This window comes from Halyomorpha halys, unplaced genomic scaffold (assembly GCF_000696795.3).
Source record: "Halyomorpha halys isolate HHAL.00 unplaced genomic scaffold, Hhal_1.1 Scaffold978.1, whole genome shotgun sequence".
Classification (NCBI taxonomy): domain Eukaryota; kingdom Metazoa; phylum Arthropoda; class Insecta; order Hemiptera; family Pentatomidae; genus Halyomorpha; species Halyomorpha halys.
The window spans coordinates 396,850-410,243 of NW_027105627.1; the positions used below are offsets into that span (position 1 = coordinate 396,850).

Below are 13,394 nucleotides of genomic sequence, written 5' to 3' on the forward strand. Positions count from 1 at the left end.
CTACAATTTTCGCTCCCAGTAAAGTTCGAAACTGGACCTATAGAAATGTTTGAGATTTATTCATGAGTACGTCAACTCAATTAAATTTAATAGATTATATAATTATAGTCATAGAGAAAAAAATCAAGTTACTTCACCTTAAATTAGGATTAATTTAATGAACATTATAGTTGCTAGTCAAAATTATTGTTGCTACCGACCAGAGTTGTGGAAAACACGTACGGCACGTGTTTCAAAACGTTATAAAGAATTAATTTTTCATTCTGACCTCCATTGCTTACAATACTTAAAAAATGTGATAGAATATGATTTAAAATAGAATATTTTTTTTTAATATGAGCCCTAATAGAGCTGTGTTCAATATTTTTCCCTGATACAAATTTTTCAATAAGCAACATTTATTTCCAAATAACGAAAAAAACAATGTTTTGCGAACTACTACAGATATCTATTAGTTCGTGTAAAAGTACATATCTGTAATTATATTACGTGGATATGCGTATTATCAATCAAATTAATGATATGTATTGATGTTTAATTTCGTAAGAGAAGCAGTTACCATTATATTCCCAAAAATAAATTTACTAAATATTGATTGTTCTTAGAAAATATGTTTCTTTTTGAAAAAAAACAAAACCTGTATTTCGGGAACTATTGAATGTCATATTGAAAGCTCATATTTTGAAAAATAGATCCTACTTTAAATAATGTGCTATAACATTTTTTAGTGTTTTTAAATAAAAAATAAGCGAAAATGTAGGTTTTTGTTTCTTTAATCAAATAAAATTCATAGGGCATGCACCTTTAATACTTCAATGTCTAAGTTTTAATGACATTTATCTTATCCCTTGTACAGTTTAGGTAAAATTCGAATCATTGCCTAACGCAAAATAACTCGGATCTATGTTTTCTTGGAAGAAATAATAAATGAATTTAATGTAACATCTAGACAGTCGCCATTTTTTTTTAACGGTAAGGGTTATCGTGGTTGGCAGAGTCATCAATTTTGACTTTTAAATATATAATGTTTTTGTTAAAGTAATCCAAATTTGGGGTGAAATATCTGTTCATGAAATGTCTGTTCTCTTTTTGACTATCATAAGATATTATAATAATCTTAATATAACTTTCTTTTCTGCAATTAAACCTTTAACCTTAGCATAACTTAATTATTCATGAAACGTGGATTACATTTGAGGAAATGAGATTTTATAGCTTCACTATTCAAAGTTGTGTAACCGTTCCCATGTTCATTATCCTCTGTTTAACTCATGAATGCAGTATTTGCATAGCTATGGCCGCGGGTGAGTCAGACACTTTCCACAAAGCGGGTAAGGTTTCGCATACTAACCCTCTGCCTGAAGATGAGCTTGTAGACGTTCCTTGCGAACATGGAGGATGCCGAAAGGACGCTGGAGTCTGCGGAAGACATCACTGCGGCGGAGACAGCCCCTAGGCCGAAGAATGACACGAAGTCTGGAGTGAGGTACTGGAGAACCATGGGCAGTATCATGCTTGTCTCTTCGGAGGTTAGAGGCCAGGCTCCGTGGTAGTCAGTCTCGTTCCAAGCTGTAACGATAATATAAATATTTGTAACGAATATATTTCTTTTATTATTTTTTTTTATTATTTAATATAGAAAAAAATTTATTTAATAGACTCTAGATCGATAGTTCTTTAAATTTCCAGTAATCGGCAACCCTTCTCAAAAACCATAAATCGAGAAGCTTTCCCTAGATCTGAGAAAAACAATCCCGGTACACCATAAAATACGCTCATATACAATACGATAAGTTGATATGACAGAAAATGTAATTGTTGTTCGGCCAAATTTTCATTTATCAATTTTATATTTATTGGCAAACATCATAAAAACTACAACCCCTACGAAGATAAGTGTCATAAATTACTTTAGAGTAAGTTAAATTTCCTTTATTTTGAGTGTTGGCAGACTCATGTGTGTCTTATAGGTCTAGAGAATTTTTTTTTTCAAAAATCCAACATTTTATACGAATAACTACAAATTAACATTTTGTGAGTTTATTTTGTCAAATATCATAAAAACTACTACTCCTACAAAGATAAACATTATTAACTATTTTATAGTAAATTTAACTAGCTTTAATTTGAATGCCGGCAGATATCTATATGTCTAATGGTTTCTAAAATAAAGATTTTGATAAATCAAACTTATTGTCCGAACAACTATAAATCAATTTATTTTAGCAAATATCATTAAATCTAATATTTCTACGAAGGTAAAGGTCATATACTACTTTATAGTACATTAAACTAGCTTTAATTTGAGTGCTAATAGACATCTGTATGTCACATAGTTTCTGAGAAATATATTTCTCTAAATAAATTAACTAACTACTGATATTTCAGTACATTTTTATGAAATGTTGCTTTTTAAAAGGCTATATGTAGAGAGAAGAAAGATATAGAGCTCTGAATGAAAAATTAATGTTTTTTTAAGCTTTTGAAATAGCCGCAATTTGTTTCCACTACCTATGCTCGACAGACTCATCAGTTTTGATTAGTCATTATACATAGCTTTCATTGAAGTAATAAAAATTGGGGTGAAATGACTGCCTTTTTTTCTTCCCGGCTCTTGTACTAGAAGGTTAAAAAGATTCTGTGATAAGAAAGTGATAATAGTTTTAAGTTAATCTGTAATTAAAAGTTTTAAAATTTAATGTAGGAATGATAAAACAGGTAATTAGAGATAAGCTAAGTAAAGCTTATTAATAAATTTATATGATTCCCTATAGCTTTATTGTTTAATAGGGTGATTTGACTGAAATTAATAACGTGGACAGAAAATCCTACAAAAGTTTTTTAAATTTTTAATACCATAAAATACGCTCATTTATAATACAATAAGTTAATATGACAGAAAATGTGTAAACGGAGTGCGGTGTAGTTTATGTAAAAATTGAAGGGGTAATAAATTATGAAATCCCGTTTACTGCCATTACAAGGATCTATCGCATACATTGGTTCAGTATTAACGGAATGATAGTTTCAGCAATGAAAAATTTACGATTTCTAGTGTGATAGTTGACTGTTAATCTATCGAAAATCGATCTACTGTCCCATAAATTGCCACTTCACTTCTTGTTTTGGTGATTATCAAAAAACTACTTAGATTTAGTATTTTTTTCATTTTTTGCTCTTCTCGTTGTTAGACAACGTTTAAAAGTTAAGATATGATAATCGCTAATTCTGAGATAAGGGGGGGGGGGAGGGGCGAGACGAAGAAGCAAGTTTTCCTATAATTATATACGGTGTCTTAATATCTCTTTGAAATCGCATCATAATCGCTTATCGACCTATACTTGTTACAAGCACATGTTCTTAAGTTAAGATAAGAATGAATGTCCCAGGAGGGCGGTTCCATGCTGATTCTTAGTAAACTCTCACACGTTTCCTACCTTATCAACTGTAGGGGCCCCAGAGCAGGAAACAATTGTGTTTTGATTGTTTCTGTAATCGAATTTTATTCCAAATATTCAACGGTCTTTATACACTTCCGATTAGCCGACTATAATTGCGACCTAACTATGACAGATATGACAGGTTCTACTGTGATTGCAGATGATCTTTAGTCGATTCAAAACTTTAAAAAAGTTATAACTCTGCGTGAAGAATTTATTTTTATTTTTTAACTGTAAAATATTAAATTATTAGAAAAAAACATATCTTCCTCAACTACTACATAAGTTATGTTCAAAATCATAATTCAAACTTATTCTATAAGTTCTTAGTGAAATAAATAAAACTTCACTGCTTTAGATGAAATTTTATATATTTTTATGCCATTATCTATTGAAAAACGCGTATTTTTAAACAATAATTTAATTTTTTTTAAATACAATATAGAGTTTTTCAGAGAAAAAAAAATTCCGTTAGTAAAACAGCTCTTAAAATATTTATTTCCCAATAAATGAATGAGTACCTAAATGATAATGCTTAAAATTTTGAATTCATGAAGTCATTAAAATGGAATTAAATTTCATTTGACAGATTCCATTATTTATAAATACATTCCACAACTTTGCATTGCAAAACTGAGAGAAACCTTAGAGATGTTTAATTTAATGTTATTTTATTTTTGGTGCCTCATAAAATTTCTAATTCTCTAAAACCGCAAACTGCTTTTAACAATTTATTTTATAACATTATTTTCTGTTAAAACTACCATCCGATAATACACCAGTAACTATTGTTGTTATTCATTACATCAGACGTTTATGTTTATCTATAAAATAAATACCAACTTTTTAACTACTTTATTATTATTAAAATAAAATAAAAAAATATTTATATTATTTTCCCTAAGTAATTTAAATGAATAAAATCATTTACATCAAACCTCTAATAAAAATAAATCTGTACGACTACAATTATAATGGGTCAAAGGTGCAGCAGTACTTTGTAAAAAAAGTACTGTTACTAGACTAACGGTTGTATAAGGAGGTGATTTGATCAGAATCACGCTCGACCGCCAGATTTCATCCCACTTAATATGGTTGGGTGAAACACGGATGGCTTCCGAACCTATGGGGTTGACTCACGGCTACAGAAAGAGAATAAATACTTATCTGTCGCAACCCCCGAACCCGGGTCCTTGGAGTTTGTAGCACAGTACCTTACCACTGTGCCACGTCGCTCCTAAAAATAATATATTATTGTTATAATTTTTATATAAACCGTATATAATTGAGCTATAAACAAATTATTCATATTAATCAACATCGTGAGTCCAAAGTAATAATAATCCTTATTTTTATGATTGAAACTTTCATTATTACTTATTGAGGTTTCTTTTTGCTCTCCCTGTACATTGAAGACGCAGTGGCATTGAAACTAATTTTTGCGTTAGTGATAAGTGTTTTTGAATCACAAATTTTGGTTGCTTTTTCTGACTTGATCCTTCAGATATTTTTAAAGTAGCAGTAATTATTTCAGTAATTTCATCAAATTCATTTTTATAACTAGGATTGTGCTCCCAAATTCACACAATACTCCAAAATTATATCTATCCCAAACCTGGAAAATAACTCCATTCCGCCGTTCATTTACGTTCTAACTTTTAAATAATCCATCCCAGGACCTAAAAATAGAATAATTTTACTCTTGTATATACAACTGTATAGGTTACAGAATTTTTTTTTTGTATTGTCATTTTCATCTAATGCGATAAAGAAAGCCAAAAAAAAAAAAAGAAAAATCTGAGTAGATCAACCAGATTTTTTTCATATATACTTTATTATATATCAAATTATCAAAGTAATATAAATTTTAAATGGATAAGTATCGAGAAAAAATTATTTCAAGATAAAGCACGTGATTAACAGGATTCTTTCCTATAGGCCATACTTAACCCAGACTATACCTCTTACTTCTTCAGTAACGGAAAGAAGTAAAACACGGACCGTTTCTCGTAAGTGGGTCACTAAAGCCCTCAAAGTACCCTCTTTCGTTTCTTAAGAGTCGTAGTTTTACTCTAGTGCTTAGTCTGAATGACCTTATGTTTAAGTAATTTAAATTAACTACCTATTGAGTTTATTTTAATGATTAAAAACTTAGTTTTTACTTCTAAGTTCACTATTTTATTTATTTATTTAATACCAGAAAGGCCCACCAGGCCGATACATTGTTGAAATATCCGTTACATTTTTTTTTTTAACAATTCATTATGGGGGAGGTATAGTCTCGTACAAAAGACACTCCTAACTATATACAACGGTGTAATTAAAAAAAAAAAAGATAAAATAAATTGCTAAAAATAATACTTCTTCATAAAACAGAAAAGTAAAATTAATAACTAAAATAACGACATTCATAGGCCTAAAAAAATAAACAATTGCCCTCTAATGGATAAAAAAAATCAAGTTAATCTGAAAAAGACAAAGAGAAAAAAAATATATATATATAAGTAGTATGAATAATAGAATACTCTGCTGCAGCCTGGGCTTCAGTCTTCGGGTTGAGGTTGGGTTTCCCAGGTTGTGGGTCTCATCTCCTTTAACTGTCCGTAAATGAGAGTGAACCGCTTTTAATGCAATTGTTTATTTCTTATGAACCAAGGAGTATCCTCTGTGATTCTTAGGACTTTGGTATACTACATCGATGCATTCCTTATTTGAGACCAATGCATATAGCAGAGTTATTATTTACAGATGTATAAATTCGACTTTGTAAATCCTTCTTCGTGAAAAACATTCATCAATTACAAACAAGATTAGCCCTGTAAGTCCCCAGTAAATATCTCCTTTTTATTTCTAACTGCGTTAAGTCTAAATTACAAAAAAAAAGATAAATTTTAAATAAAACATTTTTTTGGTGGATTTGACATAGGTTTCGCGTGTAGGCACTGAGACACAATATTGAAATGTGGGTCATGGCCTTAATTTGCAATGTTTTTTTTTTCTAGAAAGACATGTATTTAGTGGTAATGCATACTAAATTAAAATAAAATGTGAATTTAGTCTTTTCCATTCCATTGTATCCTAACTTTGCAGCTAATACATGAACTACTAGTCAGCAAACAAACGCCGTATATTAATATTTGTACTATTTCTTGTATACACTTTAATTTCACACAAGTAACAACTATTTCATATGGTGTGATATTCTTAAGTGTATCATTTGAATCCATAAAGAATACAATAGGGTCTTCTGATCCACTAAAAGCTAATGTCTTACTCATAGCATCTCTCGATGGCATTCAGTAGTCCAAGATCGAACAATTAGCGCAACTTGATAAACCAAAATACGAATTTTTCTTTCTGCGATATTTGTCCTCTTTAGGGAGTAGTGAGTAACTACATATATAATGGATCAGTACATTCTAATGCTATTTTTGAAAATGTATATTCAACTTTTATTCCACTTGACTTCTCTGGATCTCTCTTCCTTCCTAAACGTTTTATTCCTTTTGTAAGGTCTTACAGCTAGTTTCTGTAGGATTTACCTTCTCCTTCACTACTCTAGGCTAGTTCCCTACAGAGTAAAGTTTCTTTCCTGCGAGAACATACGGCTTGTTCCCGTAGGACTTGTAGGTTGGTTTCCTACGGTGTGATGTTCAATAATGTGTTATAAACTGAAATGATCTTGAGGATGCAACTGATGGTCTCTGAATCCTACCACTCCACGCCAAATGGAACCTGTAACGACCGTGAGTATTAAATCCTTTGTGGATTTTTTGAATAGTGAAGTAATGAGCAGCGGCTAGAATTCTGTAGGTCCTAAACTACATCACGCCAATCCAAAATCCAATCAGTTAACAAAGATAAGTAAAATTTACGATTTTGATTTTACAATAGTATTGATATGAAAACTTAGAACATTATTTATTTTCAAAATTAATTATCTTTAAAATATATTAGAAATCAGTCCTAAAGAATCTGCTAAAATCAAACACTTCTTTGATTCCTTCTTATTATTATATTTTTTACTTTCAATACAAAATATTATTAGTATATAATATTCATTTAAAAATATAAGTACCTGTATTACCATTATTTATTATTTATTTTTATTAAGTATTATTGTCTCATTTATTATTATATAACGCCTTTATAATGTTTTATTATTTATATTTTTTAAATATCTTTATTTTACTCTAAGGCACTAAACCTTATTTTGATTTCCTGTTATTTTATTCTAAAGGGACTTTTCCCAAAATAAATAAAGAATATTATTATTTAATTTTAGTTTAGAGAAGTAAAAATTAAATTATTTTATACTCTTGAATTTTTGCAATTCCTATTTAATTTATACCCCAATTATCCTCACGATTTTTAATAATCTATATATTGTAATGTTTATAGATTGCTGATATTATTAAATATGTGTTTGTGTGAGCATAAGTATCAGTAAAATGTTTTTACTTCATCAACTCGTACCAGTCCACTTTATCGTTCCATTTGGAGTGGCCACCTTCAGGACTTAAAATAATTTATTATGATGGGTGAATTTATATTTTTTATTTTGTCGCTGAAACTCTGTCTTCCTCGAAATGGTCTTATAGGTACGTTTACGCTATAATCTCAGTAATGCTAATTACTCAGGAATACCACTTGTTACGAATCCAACTTTAAGCTTCCTGTAAACTCTTACGTACATTTTCGTTCGGTAGAGTATAGAACTACCGCGAACACGTCATAGGGCAGACCAGGCTCAGCTTGATCTATAATATTGATCGGAGAGCTCTGACGTCAAACCTACTGGCTTCACTAGTTTCATTCTTTACGCTAAATTTACTGCCAGCCATCATAAAATCTAGTATAAAATATACCTATGAATGAATTTTTACAAATCATTAAAACAGATACCTATTACCAGCACGTGAAGTTTTAATACCTGATGGTTAATAGGAGAATAATGAATGAATTGATTGCTATGTCTATTAACTGCACGAAGCTTCTCAACACCTTTCCATCTAATTTTATCACCTATTTCATCATTACTTTATGTCACAGTTTTCCTGAATACGAAATCATATCTAATCAGTAGTAAACCCTGTAAATAATAATATGAAAAACCCTCCATCCAGTATAATTCAAATGACGAAATCATACAATTTCAAAAAATTAAGAAACATTTTAACTTGGAACCTGATTTTTTTTTTTTAGTAAAAAATTAAAAATGTACAAATCGTACAGTACTAACTCAAAACGTGTATAAAACATTAAAATTCTACAATAATAAACAATAGTGTTTAATTTATAATATTAATTCATAGAATGCTTACCTAACCTAATTTAAATCAAATTATACTCGTAAATATTCTATACATTTATGCAAACATACAGAAAAAAAATACTGCGATTAAAACCTAAGTTGATTGCATTAAATGATTTTATATACCTATTATTTAATGTTGGAATTCAATTTTCTATTTCTTAAAACCAACTGAATCTTAAGTTTTAGAAAAATATACAAGGCATTTATTTTAAAATATTCTTCCATGAGAAATTCTCTTTTTTAATTTCCCCTAAAATTTCACATTGCATGTTCCACATATAAAAATTATTAGAAAAGCCCGAGCTAAAAATAGTAGTGTAACTGAAAAAAATAAAAATGGATGCAAATCTTGATAAAACGATGTAGTTTTTAAGTTATAATAAACACTCGTTAAACTTTATAATGGATTAAATTGAAAAAAAAATATCAAAGATTATTATAATATATTGATAAACTAATAAAATAAATATCGCATGGACTACTACATAAATCCATAATTCGTATCAACGTTTTTATAATCATTTTGAAACCAGAATGGCAGTATGATATTGCACTGGATATTGATATGTATGAGAGATACCAGCTGGAGTTTTTTAACTTAAAATAATTTCCTTTGTCGGCATACCAAAGAAACCGCCGGACCTAGGCAAAAACCCCGTCGGCAACAGATCTAAAGTAATGTACAAAGACATATAGATAACAGAGGGTCGGTACCCTCTGGGAACCATTAACCGTCTAGGCAGAGCCCTTATCTTCCACGCGGCCAGTTTAGACATTAGAAAGTACGGAGAAATAGCCGCCGTAATGTATAACAAATAAACACCCCAGATCTCACACGAGCCTCTCTAAAAACTTCGGGAAACATAAAGCAAGCCGCCAAAGCCGGCTTTCTTCAAAGAAGAAACTGTGAAAGATGAAAGGGAGGACTTTCGTCGAAGATCATTGGACCTTCTCACCCCCGCTTAAAATAGAGGACCCAATCAGAGGACAGAAATCAAAAGAAGGAGGAGTCAGAAGGAGAGGGGAGAAAGGTAACAAAAGGGGAGGAAAAAGAGTTTTGGGGGACAGTCAAGAAGACCCAGTCAAGGAGAAACAAGCAGAGGAGAAAACACAGTCTAGGGGAGTCAAGACCGGAGGACAGTCAACACAGTCCGTGAAGGAGTCAGGAGTTGGACAGTCAACGACAGTCAAGGGGAGACAGGAGAGTGGAACAGTCAAGACCTGAAGAGAGTCGAGGTGGACAGAGTCTGGTAGGAAGGCTGACGGAAGGACAGAGTCTGGTAGGAAGGCTGACGGAAGGACAGACTGGGAGAGTTTGAGGGAAGCTGGGAGAGATGAACACCTTAAGTTAGGACGGAGGAAGAGGGAGCGGCAGCCAAGAGGCGAAGATGTACCGAAACAAGTAAGACCTTTTCTGATGTAATTAGAATGGCAGTAGTAGAATTAATAACTTAGAGTCAATATAAATATTAAACATCTCAACTGGTACTTCTCAATTCATTCTCTTATAATTAAAGTATAAAGATATAAGTTTACCATGCTCTCTCATAATAGTATTCTTGATAATGTATATATAATTGTAAATATAAAAGATGTAACAAAGAATTTACTTTATAATTAATAATCCCTGCATGCCACCTCATATATAATAGCATAGTAAATTGGTGAACACGATACCGTTGGAAAGGAACTCCAATCATTAATTATGATATTCATATCTAGCATACCACGGCGAAGGGGTTCAGCCAGATGGTCCTAGGGGTTGAATTAAATATAGCGCATCCCTGTTCAATCAGTTCCCATCAGGAACCGATAGAAATACATAATATAAATATATAATATAAATAAATAATATAAATACATTAATATATGAATAAATTTAAATATAATACCTGTACGGGGAACCCCCAGTCGGGCTAAGAAACCCCGAGCCCCGTACGCGGCAATATAAATTGAATCGCAAACCAAAATTACCATCTATTGGAGGAAGATAGTCCGGGTGGTGGTTAATAAAGGTATCAAAATAGTAAAAGAAAACTATTTATTGTTAACTAACGTTTCGACCCACTTTGCAGGGCTTCATCGGGGCTGATAAGAATGAAGTTCTCTTACTAACTGAACTTCTATTTCATCCAATATTTTTTCTTTTAATATTACCATCTATATTTTTAGTAGTAGTATCGCGTTATTATTTTTTTTTTTTTTAATAGTGTCCTATTTTATAAAATGCTAATTTTGCATTATATTTTTTCAAATATTGACGTCTGTATTTACAATATATGTATATATTAAATATTTGTGTCTTTTAGAACTAAATTTACTTCGCTCGTTTTTCAAGATCAATCTATTTTTTATTTTAAAAAATCTTCGAATCGGCCAAGTTATATATTCATTATAAATTATACAGTATTTAATGAAAAGTCGAAAAATAACACAGAAATTACAATCAAATAATAAAATTGTGCGATGACTACTATGAAAAACATAAAATAATTTAAGACAACAAAATTTGTCTGTTATAGAATAAATAGTAAAATTTCGGGTTATAATTGTTAATTATTAAATCAAAATATTTTTCTCTGAGCCAAGGAATGATTTTTCTAGTCGGCACGTTTAGGTTCATAATATTTTTACCAAGAAAAGCAGGAATAACATTAGGCATCACTTTTTTCTTTTAATGTTTTCATTAATATGAGATTTTTATAATACTAAGAATTTACGTAAAACTTATTTATTACATATTGATATAGGTTTACCATAAATGATTTTTGTTTTTTCCTGGCCACCACTATGATCATTGTAAAAAAATGAAATTAATTCTGCCATTTGTTGCCTTTACTTTGTTTCCTATGAATCTGAGCACAGAAATATCAAACTCATTAACTCTATGTTTTGCTTCGCTTTCCTTCTATACATAACGAGTTTCTTGTGTTGATTTCAACTCAAAAATCGTACCGAATCAAAACGTTCAGATCCAAATAAGTCACTGTTTCCGAATAAAATAATAAAAACTTCCAACTTTTCACACAGAAAAATCTATTACTATTCAAGAAAACGATTCCGAAAAAACCTCTTGAAAATAATGAAACAACTGCCCTTGTTCAATAAAGATTTATGTTCTTCAGTGGAATATTATAGATAATAAAGATGTGCCATACTCTATGGTGAAACTGCACTATATATAGAACACGTTAAGAAAAAATTCGAAAAAACCTCTTTTTTAATTGTGCTATTATCAAAGCAGCTATACATAATTTACCATTAATAGTATTTTTTAGATTTTTTTTTATGGAGGGAATTGCTTCTTTTCAAGCAGCTATACATAATTTACCATTAATAGTATTTTTTAGATTTTTTTTTATGGGGGGAATTGCTTCTTTTCAAGCAGCTAAATGAGCATAACATGCAAATAAATTTTTTCTATTCAATTTTAATTTTTTTGTTTTGTCAGCATTAATGTGCCTAATTCTGTCATAGCTGTTTCTAGTATACTGATGATATCATCATCTGTAATTATGTCCTTTACGTTTATATAGTTCTACATTCAGAAACTTTAAAAAATAAATAAAATAAGAATGACATCCAAGCATGGTTTTATTAATTCCTATTATAATATAGTCAATAATAATTATTGATTATTTTTATGAAAAATTTGCACTAACGCAGCTTTATTTTCAAATGTTTTGATTAATATGTATTTATTCCTGAACCTTTTTTTTTTTTCAATTTAAACAGTCGATTATAAAAGATTTCTATCATGTTCTATAAACTCCTTTATTTCCAACAATCAACATCACTGCAACTGATCTAACTTTTCGTTTCTCATTCATGTGTTGAGCAACATCATATCAGAAGAGTAATATTTGTAGATTTCTATACCTTGCACAACTTAAATCAAAGTTTACGTAAGGCATGTGTTGCCTATGATTCTGTAATTCTTTTTTTTCGGAACGGATTCATGAAAAAAATATTAAATAAAAAAAATAGTACGAACTCACGTCTTGAGGTGTTTCTGACTTTCACGCGTAACATTTACCGGAACCCTTCCAAGTTCCTATGAAAGAGCTCATCATTCCTAACAACGGCACGTCAACATTGCGTTAGGTATGAAAGAGTAAAAGTCGAACCGTGTCGCGGTATGATTTTTAATAAAAAAATATAAAAAACCTTAAGTAACCTGTAAGATAATTCATCCCTGCCATCCCAGTTGGAGTAAGTAATGTATTAATACCAAAAGAAACAAATACTGATTTAAAAAAATGGCTGCATCATTGACCCCGCTTTCTGACTTCTTCAATTCCCTCCACAACGACTTCGTGCTCTGAGAACTATACAAATATTAATAAAATAGCACGCAATTTGAGCCAACACAACAGAAAACAAATTAAGATAACTGTGTTTCTATGGAAGACGTAAATCCAAAGCTGCGTACGACTGACTAGACTATGAATTGAAAACACTCGACTAACCCAAGCATACTTACTGTCAAGAACATCTAGTATGTGACAGTGTAACGTTCTACTAACTGTTAAACACATACTTGCAGTCTGCAGGTACTTGCGGTTTGACACCGAATTGCTATTATCATATGCCAACTTTACTTAACGATAAAGACCTCACGTTCCGGTAATATTTTT

General features: G+C 30.6%; 1 protein-coding gene and 1 long non-coding RNA gene across 2 annotated transcripts in view; one reads left to right on the top strand and one right to left on the bottom strand.

Moving 5' to 3' along the window:
• The window catches only part of ChT (choline transporter), a 101,423-nt gene that overhangs the window by 17,995 nt on the left and 70,034 nt on the right, over positions 1 to 13,394 (bottom strand). Inside the window, exon 9 of the mRNA XM_014431500.3 lies at positions 1,352 to 1,569. Coding sequence (XP_014286986.1) covers positions 1,352 to 1,569 — 218 coding nt within the window. The remainder of the gene's footprint in view (positions 1 to 1,351; positions 1,570 to 13,394) is intronic.
• On the top strand, positions 9,929 to 10,362 carry LOC136797070 (uncharacterized). Its single transcript, XR_010844881.1, has 2 exons — positions 9,929 to 10,015; positions 10,046 to 10,362. It is a non-coding gene; the product is annotated as an uncharacterized lncRNA (long non-coding RNA).